We start from the raw sequence: 23,296 nt of genomic DNA, 5'->3' as shown, positions 1-23,296 counted from the left end.
ACGATGTCGGGTGTAATTCAAACCAGAGTCCAGTTTTGCTGGTACAGAAATACCGGGCGACAGTTTTGCAAGCAGTTTCGCGTTACAAGTAAGGACGACAACTTTTCATTTGCGATTTTAGAAGAATATTATACTGCACACTCTGGATCATTTTAATTACTATCATTCTATATATTACTATTGCATTACACTTGAAACAAGTAAGGTGGTTGCACCTTTTACAGTCTATTTTTGGTATCCTACTGATGATTCCAAACTTTAATTACCTTCAGTTATGCAGTAATAATTAAATGAATGAAGAGTTAACGTAGAACGGTGCATTATTACTATCACTTCAAATTTAGGTATTTAACGCCACATTTAAATTTATGTTCAATGATAAAGCGTAAGAAGAAAAATTTTCCTTTGATCAAAAGATCATATGTCTTTCGAATGTTTGCTCTAAATTTGAATTAAATTTTAATTTCATTTTAAATTTGAATAGTGTAATAATTTGTCAAGGATGCATTAAGTGAAAATTACAAAAATTACACTTCACAGGTGAATTCAGTATGTTATCTATTATTATTAAACTGTTATATGGTTATGGAAATTTGTATTTTTATGAATATAATTGAAGAAAATGTAATTCAGATAGAGAATCGTTTTACTTCTTAAATATTGTAACATTATGTCCATTTATGTAAACACCTTCCAATTACCCGTAAATGTAAAAAAATTTGCAGTCTTCGTACGTATCTCTGACCATGCTTAATTATCTTATACTCTATTATTACCGCATTAACTTCGTTCCGGACTTGTTCTAGACTTGTTTCAGTCGACCTATTCCTAATCGCATTTCCCATCTTATGCAAATTTCACATTGTGCCTCCTCACAGCGACACCGAACGTTTTTCATTCACGAAACAGCGGAAGAACTTTTACCTCGCCCACACGAGAAGATGAAATCATGCGAGCGTTGTTTATTCATCGAAGAATCATCTATTCAACGTTTGTAACATCGAGCATACGCATAGTGAAAAAGATATGAGCAAAAGATAGATAAATGTTGGCAATTGGACGTTTTCAAAAAACCAATCTAAACCGAAACCGGTTCTATTTGACCTGGATGATTGTTTAAGAATTTAATTTTTTAAACTAGCCTCGTAAAATGCTTTGTGGAACGTTTTATAATCGTAAGCTAGTACCTACGCTATACTTACAGATGCAAAAGGTAATCAATGGGATATTTTAATTTTTTACTAAAATTTTTTCTTATATATTTTGCAACATTGTGATTTTATGCTTGTGACATCAAGGCGTTAATTTATTGCGAATATATTGCGAAATTTAGTTTAGAGAGACGGTATTTAGTAGTTTATTTATCATTATTGAAATTATTATTATTGTTAGCTAAGCAAAGAATCATATTAGTCAATTCATATTCTTATGAATACAATTAAAGCAACAGAGCATAAATGGAAACTTTTTCACACACTAAATATTATAACGAGTACTTTATTTTGAATATTTCTGCATATTACCTACATTCTACATGTTTTTGTTTAAAATTCCTTATCAGTGTATAAAAATTTGATATACATTAAGAAAGTTTATACACATTATAATTCAATAATGAATCAATATGATTTTACAGAAATATAAAAGTTATACATATTAAAACTTATACACCAAGCATACCAAGGCTTAATATTAAAATACTGTCAAGTTATGTGAAAACGTTGAAGATCATGTCAGCTTTCTCGATACATCGATCACTATAGCTGAGAGCACCGACATAGAACCACTTTCTGGCTGTGAATCAAAATCCGACTCTCCATCCTCGATATGTCTTCGTGAAATATTTATCATTTTTTTTTTTTGTTCATTTCACGCGATCGCATTAAATGGACTGGAGCGTTGCGCACATTAAAAATCTGTTTTATGGACATCACATGCTTACCTTCGGAAGAAGAGGAAGGTCAGTGAACCCGGCTTTTGGACCTTTCTCCTCTGAAGTTATACATTTTCTCCGGTTAACGTTCGTTCGAGATTCGATGGCATCCTTTTCTTTTTTCTTCTGTTTTTTTTCCCCGCTCTGGTCGAGTTCGGTGACCTACTTAATTCCTACGTTATACTTCCGCCCAATTTCTTGCAACGTTATCTACACATGCGAGGAATGCTGGTTATAAAATCGATTTACATATAGGTACATTAACATATTATCAGTCGGCTGTTTTATCTAAAAACTAGCCAGTAGCGATGTGTCACCAGTTTTTTCTTATATGTGGTAGAATATAAAGATATTCGCCAGTAATCAATTTATTTAGTTAGCAATTAAATTTGAGTTATTAGCTTATTAACTGATTTTTTCTAAAAACGTATCACGCGTTACCTATCTTCATAGCAGAGTAGAAAAATTCTCAAGTTTAAATGGAGTGAAATTAATTTTATTTGTACGTAATTAATCTGGTTTATTTGATTTATTAGATTATTTACACGTAATTAACTTTATCCAGAAAGCTACACGCGTTATTAGATTAGTTTCATAGAACATAAAGGATGCCATGGGAATTTAAATAAATTTTAATTAATTTTCCTTTGCGTAATTAAATTTATTGTTACAGAATTCAGTTACAGAAATTTTGTATATATTTTATTCATGTATATATATTAACTTTATCTTTGCATCTCGTAGGTTCTATACCACTCGCTTGTATTTTATGTCCTTTCGTTTGACTTATGTCATCGAGCGTTCAAAGACTACATTTGCATATTAAAACAGTTTGTATTTTAGAAACTTTTACGGCGTTTAGTAGTTGCTATTAAAGCGTTAAAAACATATGACATCCTACACAAAGTATCTATTGTATGCAAAAGTGAAGTTGCATCGATGTTTTAGAGTGTTAAACACCTTAGGTAATAATCAGAATGATCGTGACGATCGGCATTCGATGGATCTCAGCTGGAGACTAGAAAGTCCATCAAAGCTTAGTTTCTTTCTCTTCTTTTTACTTCTGTTCATACATTGGATGTTTTGTCTGTTTTTTATTGTTATTACTGCATGAAATTCATCATTCGCAATGCCAGCTATAAATTTTACTGTCCACCGATTTTTTTCAAGATGCGAGTGATTCATTGATCAAGTACTGACAATATAATTTTTCTTTTCGACATAGCAATGTTTGAAAAGAATGACAACTTTTCATGTAGCGCAAAGATCGATTCTTACGTTATTAATTCCTTTTTTCTTTTCTACTTTTATTATTGTACGAAAATACATGGAAAACACGCGTGAATTTTTTAGCACAAATTAAACATTTTATTACTTGTATAGAATATTTCGAAACTTTCCACAGAGAGGCTCAATGATATTTTCAGAATCCCTTCGAAGCTCTTCGATCAATTAATTCAATAAACCTAATTTTCTTCCTAATTTACGTAACTACCTAACCGCATCGTATTATACAATTATATCCTTCCACGGTATAGCCATTAAACCAGTCGTTTTCAACACCTGTTGAATCACATTGGATGAAACCCATTGGGAAAGCAATCGGAAATGACCAAAATTATATTACTCAATGACACGAGAATATTCGAAACCATTCATCAAATCCAATGACGTTGATGTAGCAATTTTAACGCGTAGACGATATCTTTCGATTGCGTAACTCTCGTTAAGACTTGAAGATTATGGAGGTAGAACGTGATATATATATATATATAGATCACATTGTTTTTTAATCTCGTAGAAGTACAATTCTAAAATAGTAAAACAATTTTATTGAAAATAAACAAAAAGATGTTTAAGCAGGAGAGACATTTTATATCTGATTTTCGTCTCTTGTCTTTGTACTTTTTCTGTCTTACTGAATATCATAAAAATATCGATCGAAACGTTAGGAGTATTTTCGATTTAGTAAAAAATCTCGTCAACTTTATCAATCGTTCGTAAATCCTGTGCTTTTTGGAATTTCTCATACTATTCCTCATGTTATACGAAGCTATTGCGTTACAACGCAACATTTCGCTTACAGTTTCCTTTCGGTCAACTTGCATTATCGAGCTCTATTCGATGTACATCGTACTTGCGAAAAGGAGTTGCAAGAATTTCTTCGATACATTTTTCCCTACTATTCCTTCCTCCGATCAGATCCTACTGTAATAAACAATTCTTTTCAAATTATACAAATTCTCCTCGTGTCTGTGACGCGTGCAGTGGGTTTCTCCGATGTATCTATTATCGCAATACTTTAAGATGATGTAACTTGATTTTTGGAACTTGGCTTCGAAACTCGTTTTGTAACTTAACTCATTCCATTCGTTTCGTAATAAGGTTCTGTTCAGGCGCAACATGGTTCAGGTGCACACATTACCTCGTTGCTTGTTTCTTAACAGATGCTAAGTACTCTATTTTAAAAGACGTTAAAATCGAAAGAGTCTGTGAAAATGGACTTGTAATTGGCTTATCTCTATATTTCCGATGATTTTTACGTTTGTTCGACGAACTATACCGGCGACTATCCACAACATTCTCGTCGATTTCTGTACACACACGTAACGTTACAATGTACGTGTTCGCAGAGATGTCAGACGGTAGTCCTGGCAGACGCACGTTCGATAACCCTACAAGGTACCGTTGGCTAAACCGGAAGTGGAGAACACGCGGGTATACGGTGCCACGAAATTGCTCGGGACCTTCGCCACGGAACGAGAACCAGCTGGTATGTGAGAATGCGTTCCTTCTTTGTTGGTGTTCAAAAAATGACGATGGGAGCGACACCCTCGCAAACGACCTCGATGGTTTCACGAAAGTCGTTTCTTTTCTCGCCTTCTTTTTTTCTTGCTTCTCTTTCTTCCTGAGTAACTATCGAAATGACGGATGGAAGATCAAGGATTTCCAGGCTGTCGTGACTCACACTTATTACGCGTCGTATTGTCTGAGTCTATTGTCTTCCGCGTTGAAGTTTATGGCAACTCCTTGGAGTGAAGTTTCTATGGTATTGTTGCTGATTCATCAGAAATCGTAATAATAATTAGAATGATACCGTGGTACTTCCTGCGACAGTTTCTGCTGCGATTGAACCGGAGTTTTACAAGTCACAAATTACAATAATATAATATTATAATATTATAATAATAGAAGAAGCGAATTTCTTGTAAATGAATTTTATAAATCAAATGTTGGTCGATTATCTTATTACGTCTGCGTGTTTTGTTCAGATGACTTCTATGCTCCAACGCTGCAATTATTGTTTCAATTATAGAATGGTTTTGATCATTTTACTGCGTTTACACGATGTAGTCTCATTTCTAGATTGACACGAACATCTTTTATTAACTTTTAATGGAACGGGATTTTTCACTTTGAGACACGCGACGAATCTTCTCAAAAGTACACGCGTGGAAAAGGTAGACGATTAGTGTAAATCTTTCCTAACACAAGTAAGAGATCCTATCAGTCAGTCTTAACTCTAGAGTTCCCAATCTTTAATTTGAATTTGAATATATTTTACATAGTTGATTAAAATTGATGCAATATGAATATGTAATTAGATTTTTATCTCGGTAAAAGTAGACAACAATATTGTCAAGAATACGTTTTCATATTTTTAATAATTATAAAAACAAGAGATTTCGTAGCAGCGGTTTGACCGGTTCGCTAATTTTAGTATCGAAAACGAAAGGTAACTTGAAAGTTATAATAGCAACGTTCTATACCTTCGTTAGATTATTAAATTTTCAGCAAGTCAAAAAAGAAAGAAAAATCGTTAGATCCTGGTACATTTGTCTCGTTTCCAGCAAGAATCGTATTTCCACAACTGCTGTAGGCTAACAGTAATCACGACCATATTGATCGCATGGAAACACCAAACGAAGGTCTTGTACCTCGTCTTAGATAAAGTCGAATTAATACTAAAGTAAAGCCAAAGTACTTTTAGAATCCCTGTCGATCGATCAAGTACACGCACGTTGCGGATATTTCGTCGGAAGGAATCGCGCTAGGTATTCGAAACGTACATCACGCGGTGAAAAAACTATTTTTTCTCAAAACGTGTTAAATACGCGTTAGGTCGTTGTTCGAGGTTTCCATTCGATTCCAAAGAATTACATAAATTTGCAACGTGCTGTCCCTATTCCCAGAGGATCGTTTAGCGGTAGGATGAAAACGATCTTGAAGCGTGTCGATTTTCCTCAAAATCCGGTCGCACCTGAGCTTTCCAAGGTTCTCGTAAAAGTCAAGGCCAGCCGGTCGTAAACCACAGGCATCATTTTATACCGCGTGCATTATACGTCTATCCGCGTACTTATATAGCGCATAGCCGTTCAGGAGAAAGCGAACAGCACCGAGCAACCAGTTTATGAAAATTACCACGACCATATTGGATGGTCGCCTTTCACGGACAAACACGTACACCGAACTTGAAAACCTTTAATCGCCATTAGACGAAGAAGGTGCGACAATCAGACCGCTCCGCCTTTAATGGAATTTTCTTACACGCAATTAGGTGGAATTTATTATTGTACATAGCGGTTTCTATCGTTCGCTTTTCAACGGTTATAAGCTCTATTGTTTGTAAATCTAATCGCGAGCGTGTTGCTACGATGCGATGTTACACCACACTGCGTATGGAGCTTTCTTTCGTTCCTGTATCGTTGAATTAGGTTTTCCCATTGAAATGGGCGTCTCACCAGAATCGGAACGCGTGAGTATCTCGCGAGTGTCTCTAACGATACCGAAAGATGTTTTAATCATGATCTGATTTGGCTTTCTGCGAACACGTAGATGCTATAAGAGAATTCATTCTTTCCTGATTGTACGATGATAAATCCTCTTTGTTGTAGCATAGTCCTTAATTGTCGTTCGAGATACAATTTTTTTAATTGTTTTATGCTTCCAGTGTTTCGAAGTACAAATATGTAATTTTAAATTGTGTATTATAGAAAAGGAAGAAATTAGACTTTGTAGTACAATTAGCTGAATTTAATAAGTATCGAGTATCTATTTAATACTTGCGACTTATTCTGTAATAGATGTCTCTTCGAGAAATTCAAAAAATGAATTCAACATTATGATCAATTTACTGTGAATATTTAAGCAAATTCATATGGTTATGCGTATAGCTAAAAATATGGAACGTAGACGCACGGATCTATTTTATTCCCTGAATTTCTAACGAATATAGAGTATCTTGGATGTTTTATACACTTTTGTATTTAGGTGCTATGTATTTTGCTATGTAGTTTTCTACCTTTACATTTTTCACAGTATAGCGATTACATTCTAATGCAACAGAATCTCGATTATCGGAACGTCGATTAAGGAAACAGGTTCAGTCTCTTGAGATAAATATTGTTAATACTATTGTTACGTTTTTATGAAAATCCTGTTGTCTCCCGGTATGTCGTGTACACTACTGGTTATAAATATTAGAACACCTTATTTTCTAATTCTAATTATTTCTATCTTCTATTTCTAATTATCGTATTTTATGACGAAACGTGTTATTTCATTCGCGTTATGTGTGCTCCGTGAAACCTGAAATACTAAACGAAGTAAAATTTGGTCGAGTGATTCTACAAACGTGACGAATAAGTATCCTACTTAAAATCACTACTTACAATACTTACGATCAGCGGTGTACATAAAAAAAAATTCGATTATTCGAATAACGTGTATCATAACTAATTTATATGATCTATTGGGTTGGCTTAAGTGATTGCGGATTTTGTCAGTACCACCTAATGACAAAAGTTATTAACTTAACTTAACTTAACTTGGTAACTTAGTTGTCAACCAACTCAATAGATTCTATCGTATTTGCATGTGAACTTATCGCGTATTTTAACGAATATTCAAAATGATCGAGAAATCCATCACCGGCGGTAAAATGTGCAATTATTGGTCGTTGTATATTTTCTCAGTTATTTTTAGAATGACGGTAGTATATGTGAATTTGCTCGATTCGTCATTCCGATGTAGTAACTTGCTGTCGGCAGACGTCTTAATTGAATTCAATAAATGAAAAAATGTCACGACTGCTCGTCTTAGATTATATATCACTGCCGATAGATGAATAGTATATTCACGTACCATTCCGCGTATTCAAGGTAACTTCAAGGTCATAAGTCAGACCTGCTTTAATGCATCTCAATATCTGCTACAGCCATAGGACGAGACAAAAGGATATTTTCGTATTTTTGCAAAGAAACAAAGGCGATAAACATACGAGTGCAAATTATTTATTTACATCGTATTTTTCTAAGTTACTCACAGAGTAACTCTAAATATTTTCGAGTGTCGTTTAAACACGAACAAAATTGTTAGTAAAAGTTGGCAATCGTTAAAATAGAAAAGTTCAATATTATTGTACATTACTAATAGAAAATTGCAAATGGTTAAAAATATTGAATCTCGTAGTCGAATATTTTTTTTTGTATTGTATATTTTTTTATTTGTGTATTTGTGTATTTAGTTTGTATGAATATTGAATTTTCTGCGAATTCTTGGAATATTGAATTCTTCCAGTATATAAATCTTATTGCCGATTTGAGATCGCTATTATCGATAATAATTTCTGCTTCATTTTCCTATTTGAATGTTCCTCTGAATTATCTTATTCCTTAATTTGTTTTACGTTTCTTTTCCTAAATTTTCAAGCTTTTGATTAAAAGCATTTCGCTTACTTTCGAATCACAAAATTGAAAGAATTTAGATTACAGGAAGTTCCTAGAACACGTGGAGGGAAATTTATTTAAAAATAATACGACCTTCGTATTCTTCTATTCGTTTATTTCTTTTACAAACTTTCTTATTCTAAGGATTCTGAGGAAGGTATTCTAAGGAAACACTCGTATCACATTCCGATAGTTACAAATACATAAAGCTATGTTCGATCGCGAACCATCGATGACATAGATATCAGAAACTCGATAGAAATACTCAAAACTACCGACTATCAGAAAAAAAGAAACGATTCGAAGGAAAGAATTCTTTCGCCTCAACGAATAAAAATAATATCCCAAACCTAATATCTCCGTATATGTTAAATCTATATAAATGATAAAAAGAACGTAAGTGAGTGCGCGAGTCGTTGTATCTGTCCGCTTAAATATCTTCAAAAACTCCACCCTGCAGTTCCTTCAGTTGGTTATTGTAGATATACAAGAAGTTCCCTCTAACCAAACTCAGTCCATAAAGAGCGCCGTTTTGTAGCGTCTGCAGCGGATTCTTCGAAATATCCAGAATACTCAAACTTCCTAAATTCTTACAGGAACCTTTCGGTATTTCGTTGATTTGATTCTCATTTAACCAAAGGCGTTTCAATTGAGGCAGACCTTCGTAACTGTCGCCATCGATAGTCGTCAAGGTATTGTTACTCAGATGCAAATCTCTAAGCGTAGGTAGATCGAAGGTTCCTTTTGGGATACTCGAGATTTTATTTCCAGTGAGAGACAACGTAAATCTGGGAACATTGACGAAGCTAGCCTTTTCTAGGCTGTTTATTTCGTTGAAATCGATGTGAAGGAAGTCCAAAGTCTGAGGTAGATCCGCAAAAGTGTCGGCAGTGATCTTACCCAGTTTATTCCAAGCCAGGTTCAAGTCCTTCAGACTCTCCAATTCCGAGAACGTACCCTTTTGAAGCTCTGCCAGACTATTTCGATGAAGATAAAGAGTAGTCAACTGTTTCAAATCGGAGAACGCCTGGCGTTCGATATCTGTCAGGCTGTTTTTAGTAATAATCAACACCTGCAACGAATCCAATCCCTTAAATACGTTGTTCTGCAGTTTCTGAATCTTGTTGTTAGCCAGGTTCAGGTAGACCAGGCGAGGCAGATTCGAGAAAGCCGTGTCGGGAATGGCAGAGATCTGGTTTGCCGCTAATATCAGCTCTGTCAGAGTATCGGGCAAACTAGAAGCGAACGAAAGGTTCTCCAGCTGATTTCCATTAAGAAACAGGGTAGTCAAATTGGTTTTCGCGAAAGCATCATCCTCCACTTTGTCTATGAGATTGTTTCGAAGATTCAGTATTTTTAGGTACTTGTTTTCGATCACCTGGCTCCAGATACCTCTGATCCTGTTACCCATCAGATTCACGTAAATCAGATCCTCGGGAAGATCGTTCAGTAGTTCCTTGGTGATTTCTGTGATCTCGTTGTTCGCAAGGTCCAAAGAAACTAACGGAAGGTATTGTAATTGATACCATTTTTCGTGGAATCCTTTGATTCCTAATCCTCGGAGGCTGACAGATCTTTCTTTCTCGTTCACTGGTATCTCCAGACATCCATTCGCCACCTGTTTATTGTCTTCGAGTGGTTCTATAGATAGCAATATGTTATTTGGTATGCACAATTTTAACTTCTGGCCTTTCTTTATCGACGATTTCGTGGATGGCGCGAAATCCTTCAACACGCTACTCTCTGTCGCCTTTTCTATCTCTTTTTCTACTCCGTCGTTCGGTTGTTCGATATATTCCTCAGCCTTCACCTTCTCCAAGTATTTCAACTCTTCGTCGTCTTTCAGGAATGAATTCGTGAATGTTCCCGTGCTTATGCTCCAAAGAACGTTTCCTTCCGTTAATATGCTGGTGGATTTCGTTAGACCGAACAAATGTCCTCTACGAAGGTGTATTATGGGATTGCAGGAAATGTTCAACACCTGAAGCTTCTCCAAGCGGATGAACAAGTTTTCAAGGCTGGTTAAGTTGTTCTGCGCTAGGGATAAGTATTCTAAGTTTGTCAAATTGGAGAACATGAATTCTGGAAGCGATTCGAGCGAGTTATTGGCCAAGTTCAAGGATTTTAGAGACGGTACGTTGTCGAAAGCGTTCTTTTCTAAGCGAAGAATTCCTAAACCGGATAAATCCAGCTCGTCGATGTGTTTGTCATGGAATTGTACGTCTTTCAGGATTCCATCCACCAGTTCCAAGTTGTACCCCTCTAGGGTTGGATTCAGTGGCACCGCTACCACCAAGGGCAAGCACAGAAGAAGAAACATCCTTAGTACCTAGGGGAGAGAAGGGTTTTATCGTTTAAAAAATGTTGCTTCGTTACGATTGATAATTTTCTTATCGACCTTCTATGATTCTATAATTATCAGAAAACATACTATCCGATCGAGCTTATTAGCTATTTTACTTTAAAGCTAAAATATAATCAGCTTTATACCAGGTACCGTCTTGCACGATAATTTTATCAATTAACGATATTAGTAAATTGACGAGTTACAGGTTGCAAGTTACGTACTTAGCTTTTATAATTTTATAGTTTCGCGTTGAATAGGATAATCGGACGATTTATAATCCGCAGAAATTGTTGGTTAAATTTCATTTGATCTGTTATCGTTACCGCATTCGTTATCGTTATATCTGTAAGAAAATTTATCAACATGGATAATTTATAATTTATGACTCGTAAAATTCCACTAATAATACTTGCTTAATCGCGCAAGGGGCTATTAAATTTATAGAAATTTAATATATAATAAATTTAATATATCGATATAAAACTTGAGCGTATTAAACGTACGGTGTAACAATGTGTAACAATGAGTGGATGATATAACATGTAGATGTGTTAGGGGACGATTTGTGGAATTGTATTTTTTGCAGATTTTGAGATATAGGGGATCGAAAAAGTAGAATAGTACAAAATTATAAGCGATAGAATTTAAAATTTTATCTTCTTGGGTAAATTTTATTAGTATTTTTTAACAGATAGAACCGAAAGAAAGTAGAACAAAGATTAAAAAAAAAAAAAAAAGAATTTCGTATTTATAACTGCGAACTAAGCGTTTAAGAAATTACCAAAGCGAAGTGAATAAAAGCAAAGAAAAATACAAGGGAGGTCTTCGCGACTAGATTTTCTTTTTCTTCATTTCCCTCTCTTTTTATGGAAATGAGATAATTTATTTCACAGCTCCGTGTTATGTTTGCACGAACATACCAGTAATATTATCGCGTCACTAGAATATACCGACGTTGCTCTTAGCGAAGGACGTGGAAAAGGAATGACGTTTAACACGTTTTGAAATTTGTAAAATGGTATTTTTTCGACTGTTTTATGAATCCGCCTGGTAACTCCGGGATTGTTGAAATTACCATAGCCCTTCTTTTACATCTTGAAGGAAACTTGCATTACGTATGGAATAACCGGTTCTACCACTTCTTGAAATCAAAGTTACGAAGCTCCGTTTATTTGTTTTCAACGACTTTTCTTTTTAAGTTTGAACAGCTTTGTGTTAGTAAGACGAGATGCTAGTCCCTGGTAAGTAATTGCGACGCGACGAGCAAAGTAAAGTCGCAGGATGATATAAAGCTGAAAGCCGGGCGAATAAGGCTGTAAAATTTTATTACGAACGCTCAAACTTTTACAATAATAATTCCCCTTTTTATTAAGATTGATATTTTATAGATGAATGTCGCGTTTTCGTTTTACGAATGGATAATAATGCAAGTTTTTACGTTATATATTTGTCTCGAAAAGATATAATTAAAACATTTTCTTTTCCTTTTTGATAATTAAGCTTTCAACAGCTTTCTCGTCCGTCAGATTTTTTTATGACTATCCCGCCTTTCTTTGCTGTTTTCTCCTTATTTCCTTATCGGTTTTATGCGTCTTACGTTGTAAAAGTTTATACGTTTCGTCTACAATATACGTACATTGTATATTTATAAAATGGTAAAAATCGTTACGAGCGCAAGATATATAAAATTTAAAATATGATATACACTAAAAATTCTTAATAGTTAGCTATATACTACTAATACACTTACTAGGGAATTAAATTTCTTCGTATAAAATTCTTCCTTTATTATATTATTGTAAAATTTTATACTATAATAGCATTTTTCAAAATCTCACCATTGTCATCGTAATTACTGTAATATTTAAAATTTTATCCGAAATTTCACTTTACTATAAAGTCTGTGCGTTTATGTAATCATAAAAGTCACTTTTAAAATTCGTTTTCTGAAAGACTACCATTTGTAACTAAGCACCAATTAATTACATTTTAAATATTTTTAATCAAATACTTCGCTTCAATGGTCAATATTACTGTGTTCAAGATTTCGCTTAATATTTATACCGTAAATTCTCTGCATTTAGAAAAAAATAATTGTTCTATTTAATTTTCTAAGTAACTATAATTATGAAACTATATGGAACTATAATTCCGAGTGTAGATTTTGTTAAAGGAAACACAGTTCTATCTTGAAAAAAATTTTGAAAGTCTTATGTAACAGTATCCAAAGTAACAAAAGTAGAAAAGAAAAGAACGACAAATTGAGATAAAAAGAAAATGATTTTTTGCATCGCTTTAAATTTCTCGTCAACATTCTTTTACGTAGCTTACTCTGGATGCTATTACAAACATATTCTGTTGGAAACTCGGTCTCGTTCGAAAAGAAAGAAAAATCTGTCGACCTTTGTCGACAAAAAATATGCTGACTACCTTTGCAACTACAAAAACGTCGGATTTCGGATGATTCCTCCTCGTAATTAATTGGTAAAAGTAAGCAGATGTTTTCAGGGTATAATAAATTTTTAAATAAAATCTCTTCGTAATCTTAGCAAAGTGCATACAAAGATACCTACACGAGATACTGGCCAAAAGTTCGAGATCGCACACATGTTCCATAAAATCCAAGAATTTAAAAGAAAGCCGAGTTGGTCTTCCGTTTCATCTTTGAAAAATGCTAAGATACTTTCCTTGTAAATACTCTTGAACTATAGAAAATGACTAATTTCGAATTAATAATAACAAAATTAGCGATAGATTTATCACAATTACAATCGACAAAGTGGATTTAATTTCTGGACCGCCAGAATATACGTTCTTACGTTCGCGATTTATGCTACTCCTAAACCATATAAATATCGCCTACTCAATTTATAAACTCCGTTTATTCTAGTATATAATCCAGTATATAACAAATTTTTAAATAAATGTCTCGCATTGGCAACGAACAAATTTTACAATATCCGAGAATCGTCAAAATTCTAGGAACCACGTACTTAAACTTACACCTCAAAAAGAAAATACAAATATCAGGTTGTCGGAAAAGTATGTTTCTTTCGCAAACGTGTTTTTTATAACAACGCACCTTCATAGAACCGTGAAACCAAGTGTGTGAAATGTCGCGCTGTTTATTTCAACAGAACGAAATGGATCGTACGTAATTCGACAAAATAATATAAAACAAAAAACGTTGTGCGTTTATTATTTGCTCGTAAAAGGAAAGAAACTTTTCGGACAACCTAATACATAGCGTGTGCAATCGTCTATATACTCTGGAATACGATGGATAAACGTGATCGCATCATCGCGCAAGAAAGGACCTAACGACGTGCATTGTCCTTCTTACCAGTCTTACGATCCACGATCTATCGGAATTCTAGAAACCGCGTGTTACAGTATAATTTGCTCTCAAGTAAATGTTTCGCCATCATATAGTAAAAAGAACGTGACGATATAGTTGCTTACCTGAATGAGATCCGCGAGCTATGGAAATTCTAAAAACCGTGTACTTAGAACCGTAGACCGAAAAGGACTGTAGCGTTCGTCTACTCCTGGAACGTAGTTCTCTCGCAACAGGATTCCTTGGGACACGGCAATCGTGAAAACAGGTCTTGCAAGCTTTTATACCCCGTGGATTTTGCGTGTGTTCGAGGGTTCCATAGATCTGTGCACGCACGCGTCGCGATGTATGTAAGCATCAGGATCGAACAGTCCGAGTGGGAGGCGATGTTAAAGAAGACAAAAAGAGCAACGAACGTTCATGGAACTTCGTTAAAACTGGTAGCTATTAGAGACGAAATCTCGTCACGTATCGACTGTCAGGGAGCAGGAAGAAGAGCGAACCGAAGCTACGCTACGCGACCTTCCTTGAATCGAACCGAGTCTATTATTAATTCTAATCCATTGGAGCAACCAGACTCTATAGATTTTCCCAATCTATTCGAAACAATGGCTTCTGTTGGGCTTTTCGTTGTTTCCTGCAGATTTCCTACTTGGCTTCTCTAAATTGAATCGAGAAAGACGCAGGTAGATCGCAGCATCGCCGTTGGTTTGGGGTTACGAGCTTGCTTGAATCTTGCAATAGATTTCCTTTCCTTCCTTTTTATATTTTTATACTCTTACGCGAGTGTAATTTTAACGAGAATAGGGCAATGACTTTGAAAGTAGCGTTTCACGGTGTTGTCATTGTGAATTTGGCGTTGACCGCGTGGAACTTCCATGGAATTAATTTCATATAGGAAAGAAGCAGAGAGTCTAGTTAAAAATTCCACGTTATTCTTATGAAGAGTTTTATACGTATGTGATACGTGGAATTTGAACAATGTTGTTGATGTATTAAAAAAAAAAAAAATGTATCAAAGGTTTTAAGGTACCTGGTTAAAATAGAAGTAACAAACGTGAAAAAGTATATTGATAAAATGTGAGTAATAATTAAAGAACGAGGAAAGTGAATTACGGTGTTGAAACAAGAATCCAAGTTCTTAAAGACTCTTCATCTTATTCGCCAAGAGAATGTAAAACGCATTATAAAACGAATTTTATGTTGTCACGCAGGAATACTTAAAGAATTTAATTTACTCGTTCATACATATATAGTAAGTAGTGTAGTTCGATTATTACGCTGACGGTGAATGAAAAATACATAAAAAAATACTTAAAGAAATAAATGCAATCGTCGACGAATACGACGATTTACGTTCCATACACGGAAACGTCGCGTAAAAATAGGAAGAAGACGCTTCTTTTATCAATAAGCGAAAGAAGATATATAGATTATCGTACGATTTTCTTTTTATATTAACAGTAATCTTTTGGTATGTTTTAATTACTATACGTTCAAATCGATTTATATATTTTTATTATTTCGGCTTATCTTCTTTTCCATGTCGCGAGAAGATTCATTTCAAATTCCACGTGCGGTCGAGCATTTATTATGGTTTGTACTAGAAACTCTTAAAGTCGTATAGTCGTATTTCGTACAACGTCTCGTGCGATATTCTCTACGAGAATATAGAAAAATTTGACGAAAGCGAAAAATGAAAAAGAAGAACGAGTGGTACGGAACGTGCATCTTGAACGATAATTTTCCACGATAAATATTGTCCACAGTTCAAAGTACACGTCTTTGTAATCGAACTCGTAGCCTTCAGTTTCGTAAGAAAATAGTTCGAACAGAAAGTGAAGATCATAAATATTTAAAGTACCCCTGGAAACGCTTAGAATACAGATGCGTTTAAAGTTTGCGAAGAAATACGTGTACAGAAGGATACCACGCGTTCCGATCTTCTACTATTTTATCAACGTTTGTCTGTAGTCGTTACGTGAAGTGATTTAATAAACGAGTCATTTCGATGTGAAAAATTATTCCGTGTAAATGCCAGGTATGATAAACAAATACTCGAGCCATTATCGTGATACTTTATTTGGAAGATATCGTTACGTGTCTTCTGTTTGGAAGAAAAGATAATTTACACATGGAAATAATACGTAGGAAATAAACGATTAACTGGTTTAATGTATTCTAGAAACTATCAAATTTTATAGGTATTTTGATACTTTAATTGACTCGTGGCTGATTTGTTCGAATTTGATGCAGGGTATACAAATGAACGATGAGTTAGTAATTACTAGAAGAGGCACTTACCGTGTTTTTGTGGAATAGGCACATTATAAATTTAAATTACATAACGAAAGTATCCATTAACGTTATATACATGTACCACTCATGTACACTTACTGTTTGAATATCTTTGCTTTTATTAGTATTGGCAGTTTAATTGATATCGATTTAGAAGAAGCTTGTTAATCTGACTCATAATTCGGAAATTAGAAAAATAATAAAATAATGGCTTTCCAAATTCATTCGTTCATAATCTTGTAATTGAAACACACATTGTCAAAAATATACAACTGTCCGAGCGATTACTCGATTAAATACTCACAGTCAATAGGATCGACAGTCTCTTTTCTGCTTCTTCCTAGACCAGACTTTTAAGAGAAATTTATTCTATATTTTTAACAAAGATATTATACGATAAACTGTTGGATAATTTTACTAAGAAATTATATGTCATTATTTTAAATACTCCGGTGGGCGTTAACTAGTTAATTATACGGATGGTCATCGATGATGCACGTTACTTAACGATTTTATAGAATCATTAAAGAAAGATGAATGTCATTGACCAGAAAATATCGCAGTATAAATGATTATGTAACGCTGTAAAATAAAAAGCGTGTTATTCAACAGTAGAACATTTGTGTTACAGCATAAAGTTAAGTATCATGACATTATTTGTGGTTTTCAGAGCAAAAACTATAAAATCCTCGTTATGGTCGATGTGTTAAGATGATATACTTTAGATAATTGTAGTGAATGACGAAAGGAACATATAAGAACAGTAGACGAACAAAGAAAGAAGCAGAACAATCAAGGAATTCGCTATATTTCAAGTTTCATATGGTTTTAATGAAATTGCTTGGAAACCTTTATGGCAATCTAACTGGCAACAAATATGTTGCAACAATGTACCATCCAGTGAACTAGATAGAGTTTTTATACAGTTTTACGAGTATATTCGTGACAGATCAGTTAAAAATGTTGTAATTAATTTAACGAGTAAGAGTCATTTTAACAAACTTTTATAGCACATTTAAGAGGATTAATAAATGAAATCTGTAAATATATAGGTAAATATCAATCTTTTGGACTTTATAGCTTGTATTATTTTCTTGTCTCAGAGAAATTGTAATAGAAATGTAAAATTCGGCCGGTCTCAACCGTACGAAGCAATATTATTGAAATTAGATGACTACATTTTCACGATTTTCATCACCAGATATATCTGTCGCTATTTTTAATTTTCATATCAGAATATATAATTGGCGTTTGAAAGCCATACAGGTGTCACTTGATGAAACTGATCAGTTCGACAAACAGGCTTCAACAAAACAATGGAAAATGAGAATTATTTCGATTTAGACTCGTTTATAAGACCACACATAATGTAATACACAGGTAGACAAACAAGTGGATTTGGCTAAATTTACCAATCGTATGTTCCAAAAATTGTACGCAAGCATAAATTATTGCTTCTTTTATAGGAATATAAAGAGAATTAAAAAATGGAATAGTTCATTCGTAATCAGACCCTGCATATATTTATTTACGCTGATATTTCGTACCTTGTATAAATATATTCACTTTCATGAATATATATACAGTGAATACCATATACCAACCAGACATGACTATAAAATGTAAATATTAGGAAATATAAATCGAAGAAGAACCAATACCTCGATCATACACCGACACGCATATCTCTGTTGCGTCGAAAAATATAAATGTTGCCAAATGATGAAACTATGCATTCGACTAATACTAATAATTCTCTATGCAATTGAACGTTAAACCAATCGATTCTCGAGCCACGTATCGTTTCAACGACACCGCGCGTTTAAATATGAAGACAATTGAAGATCGCCGTATATTCAGCCAATTAAAAAGTTCCACGACCAAAACTAAGCCTAATAAACTCTCCTGAAACTAAAATCAAATAAAATATAGCAACCCATAGTGAAAATAGCGCAGCATACGAGTACGTACATCCAGTGATTTGACTCGGTTCGACAAGCATCCTCGAAGGTACTCGTCCGTCTAGAAATAAATTCTTGGTCGGCAGGCGGTATTTCTACGACCAATTTGAAATGTTCGTGACCAGGCAGGAGGGACGGTAGAGTCCTATCCTCGAGGTCGATGTACTTCCGCAAGTGGAAAAAATGCCACGTCGCGGAGGTGAGAACCACTGGATTGCAGCGGATCGCGGTTATTACGCTGTTACAAGGGTAGGCGAAAAGTTTCGAGTAAGCCTCGTTGCTCTCTCACGGTGGTTGTATGTATACCGCGTGTATACGTTGTACGTAAAGGCAAGAAAAAAGCTTATGTCCGATACGTTTGGACGGCGTCGAGTTAATTAAGTTCGTGCGTACGCCGCGCTCGAGATCGGATGCGGCGCATCGAAACATAGCCGAAGGGCTTCGAATACCGAAAGGGTCTGTGAATTATCTTCCGCCAACGATCGTTTCTCGTTTTTCTTGCGCCGCACGTTCGTGAGAATCGCTTTATAATCGCAGAGCGGAATGAATGAATCGCAAACGTTTCGAACCAGTCGGAGAAACAGATTTACGCGAGAATTACACAGGTTCCCGCGGGTTTTATGCTGATGGTCGTTCGACGTTGTTGAACGTAGTTGATAGTTTGGTGGATACACTTTTCTCGTGTCGGTCAGCGTGTCAAAACGATAAGAGAATTTTAATTTGCTAATCGTGGAATGAAAAATTTCTTTCTAGAAGCATTTAAATCGACATCACGTTCATATTGAAAAATAAAATCGGATTCCAGATGTATAGTATGCTCGTAGAAGTACTTGAAGATTTACTACAAACACCTTTTATTACGAGATAATATATTTTGACGATCATTCGTTCTTAGTTGTTCGTTATTTTATTACATCGTTAAAGGGACGAGGATATGGAATTATTCAAGTTGCATTAAATACTTGTTGCAAACATGTTCGCAGTAAATTGTAATTTCTAACATCATCGCGGTAGTTGTATCTTTCGTAGTTTTACGAGTTGATAACACACGTATACGGGATCACGTAAATATTAGAACTTTTATAGATAACTTTTATGAATATATTGTGTGTATTATAGGAAACATTTTGAAACTTTATCGACACTGTTATGCATATATTGGTAAAGTTTGAAATAAATATTGAAATATACGTAGAAATTACAATATGTTTGAAGCAAGTATATCTTTCGTAGAGTAACAAAAGTACTTAAACAATTATATTAATTATTATATTAATAAACCTCAATATTCAGTAAGACCATATCGAACATTTATTATATATATATTCTACAGTATACTAATCTTTTTGCTCGATATACACGTATGCGATAAATATCTTGCAATTTCTCTATACATTTTTAGATTTGTTTCAAATTGTACCAACGTAACCATGACAATTGTGTCTCATCGCGGTGCTAATGAAATTTCAAAATGTTTTGTATAACGCATAAAATATGGACATACAAATTTTCTACGCCAAGTGTTTCAATATTTTCGTGAAGTCGTGCACTTATGTCCGAAGCAGTTTTCTATGATAAATGTTCAAATAATTTCATTAGTCATCGTTTATTACATTTGCATCGATATTCTTCGATATACTCGTTTATCAGTTCGATTCGATGGAGTTTGCATAATTTATACGACTAATAATTTCACAGGTCGTTTATTCTACTATTTTTTAATCAGACCAGATCAATAATCGTGACCGAGAATGTGAGGTCGACACAGCTGACGAGAAACGCCATTCGCGTGAGTTAGGTAGATAAAATTATTTTCGATTAAAAACTGACTGTGGAAATTTGTAGGAACGCCGAAATACACGGTGAATCAATTTGGTTTTTGGTTCGACGAACGTCTTATTAAAGATTTTAAAACGTAGCGTGGAATCACCGCTGGTGGAATTAATTTTAATCACGTTTGTTCGTGACAGATATGGATGCGCGAAAATTATTACTTGTTGCTACTCGTTCTATAGTACGCTGCTCGTGTAAGCTTCTGTAAATGATGGCGATGTTTTGTATAAAAAAATCGCGAACAGAAAAGGAGAAAAAGAAATAGAAGAATATTGGAAAATTGGGCAAATATTTTTGCGATTAATCGATTGCTACGATTTTGAAGGACTTTATATTATAATCTACAATTCGAAGTAGCGAAAATTAACACGTTGACGATCGATAATTTTATAGAAATTCTAGAATAAAATAGAATGTCACAAGCTTTTTGCAATTAATCCAGATATGCCTGAATTTTCAACGTTGTGTCGTATTTTTAAAATAATTTCTTCTTGTTTTCTTTTTACTTGGGTGCAAAATGGAACGTATTAATTAAACGTTTATTAATGTCCAATCATTTCAAAGGATATGGCGCTATGTGGACAGTGGTGCAAGAATTACGAGATATAATAAAATTATATCGCAATCATCCTTGTAGAAGAATAACGAGCATATCTGGTTTAAGGCAAAAATAAGAATATTTAGAGTTTTCTATGGAATATCTTGCCTTGCATCACTTGCTACTATTAATGCGAATAAATATAAAGGATTCTTGCTTTCTCCATCCCTATTTTCTCTTCTGTCATTAATAATTGACTAGGTTGCTTCTGGCATACGTAATATTACGCCAATTAATGTGTTAATCCTTTAAAATACTTCTAAAGATTAAAGAAATTAAAGAAAGTGGTTGAAGGAAGGAATTCAATTTTATCTAATCGCAAGAAGATTATGCTTTATCACTGCAACGGCAGACTGCACGCCTCAGTGCAGAGAGAAAATAAGCTCCACGAGCTGAATTGAATCATTGTAACGTATCCGTCATATCGTCCGGCTGTAGCTTTCTCCGATTTTTATTTTCTTTTTTGCATCACAAAACAATTGAGATGGAGAGAAATTCCAGATGTTTGAAGAAAAGTCAATTATGTTTCCATTTTGTAAACAAAAATTAAACACATTTAATTAATAGGGCTATCTGAATTTCACAAACATAATGAAAAAGTTGTTAAAGATAATGACAATTATGTAAGTATATAATGACAATTATATAAATAAATTACTTTTAGTAAAGTAATATTCACAGTCATTTTATGTTTATGGTAAAATTTAACAGATCTTTTATATTCGATATCTAGATTTATTAAATAAAATTTATGTTTGCAATATTTCTCTTCGCAGATTCCCAAGTTCGTTTGCGTTACATTTTTAATATACATCATATAGTCCTTAATGATATTGCATAGTCGCGTTAAAATACTTATTAATTAGTTCGAAAAAGAATGGCTAATAGAGAAAATTTCCCAGCCTCAAAATTTTTCTCTGATTATTATATTTTATTATAAATTTGTATGAAACTATCAGCATCAGAGAAGATTACATACTTGGTTACGACGAGACACGTCAATATCTATGTAACATCTTGACAAGGGTCAACACGATTTTCCATCGTGTCGTCAATGTACAGGCGATTAGATCTTTCCATTTTTAATTTGCTAATAAACGTTCTTTAAGCTATCTGTCTACTAATTGGCTGTTTGTAGATTAATTATCGTTGACTTTATCCAATTACTTCCTACAGGATAAATTGGAAATTTTTACCCTCTTTCTACATAAGATATCCTGTTGTAATTCTTAATTAAATTTTAATGATGTGAATAACGAACATTTATGAATTAAACATAATTATCATTAAAATTCTGTGCTTGTCTTTACAACGTTATGAAATTATTTAAAGTCAAATCTTTGCTTTCGTTGTTATATACGATACTTTACTTTCTAATAATAAGAACGTTTAATAAATAAACACGAAGTTTGGGTATCATACAAATTGTATCATACAGTAGGACTTATTCTTTACGTAACTCTTTTTTTTTTCTTGCTTCTATGAAAATCTTTAATTACGAAATTATATAACGTTGCATCACATTGCTTAAAATTATATTTCGCGCTTTCTTCAGTACTTTTCGATAAAGGAAAAATTGGGTAATTAAAATATAACTGTCTTACGACTTGGTAAGGACGAAACACAGCACCTTTCCCTTCTTTTGAAGTTTGGTTTCTCCAATCAAGATCTTTTTCTTTGGTATAATGATTAACGTGCGAAAGGATTGTACAAGTAATAACACAATAGAATGGCCAACTCTTTGATGGTTACAACACTTTTAAAGCATACCTTATCTGAAATCGATCGTATTATCAGCACTTCGTGGTTATTTACCTCGAGATACCTTTTTCCAAACAATATTAGATTTATGATAATAGATATATACATTTTGTGTATTTTCTCCGAGAAGATACGTTCAATACTGATTAAGGATATTTCCAGAAGGATGAAAAGAGGTTTGCTTCTAGAGAAAGACAAATGTGCAAGATGTCATAAATTTTTTAATCGCTCGACGATATGATTTTATACTTTCAAAGACTAATATTTAAGTGTCAAATGTTTTCTTAATGACGTATAGTTATTATGACGTATGCTATAATGAAAATACTTTTAAAGTTCTCGAAAGTTTCAATTGGATTATTATTTGACGATTTATTTATAATTCCTTTAATACAAACTTTTCCCTACTTTACGTTTTTTGAACATAACTCGAACACTTTATAACAGAATTTTCTAAACTTATCAACGTATTTTAGGAAATTAATTGTTCTTTTCTTAAT

The 23,296-nt window shown here is 33.9% G+C and overlaps 2 protein-coding genes across 4 annotated transcripts in view; one reads left to right on the top strand and one right to left on the bottom strand.

The window, feature by feature from the left end:
• Window positions 1-4,555: 4,555 nt before the first annotated feature.
• The window catches only part of Pip (heparan sulfate 2-O-sulfotransferase pipe), a 114,000-nt gene continuing 95,259 nt past the window's right edge, over window positions 4,556-23,296 (top strand). Inside the window, exon 1 of the mRNA XM_072022552.1 lies at window positions 4,556-4,706. The gene's annotated coding sequence lies outside the window, so the exon portion shown is untranslated. The remainder of the gene's footprint in view (window positions 4,707-23,296) is intronic.
• LOC139998187 (uncharacterized) overlaps window positions 8,760-23,296 on the bottom strand; it is a 29,649-nt gene continuing 15,112 nt past the window's right edge. Inside the window, exons 1-2 of one of the 3 annotated variants that reach the window (XM_072022539.1) lie at window positions 22,640-22,762; window positions 8,760-10,990 (exon numbers count right to left, since the gene is read on the bottom strand). In XM_072022539.1, the coding sequence (XP_071878640.1) occupies window positions 9,092-10,981 (1,890 nt within the window). In that variant the 5' untranslated portion in view covers window positions 10,982-10,990; window positions 22,640-22,762 and the 3' untranslated portion in view covers window positions 8,760-9,091. Of the gene's footprint in view, window positions 10,991-14,470; window positions 14,629-22,639; window positions 22,763-23,296 lie in introns of those variants that run through there. The other 2 variants (XM_072022536.1, XM_072022538.1) reach the window with 2 other exon arrangements.

The sequence above is a fragment of the Bombus fervidus genome, chromosome 2 (assembly GCF_041682495.2).
Source record: "Bombus fervidus isolate BK054 chromosome 2, iyBomFerv1, whole genome shotgun sequence".
Taxonomy (NCBI): domain Eukaryota; kingdom Metazoa; phylum Arthropoda; class Insecta; order Hymenoptera; family Apidae; genus Bombus; species Bombus fervidus.
Note: the sequence above shows the minus strand (reverse complement) of the source record. Positions and strands in the feature narration are given on the sequence as shown.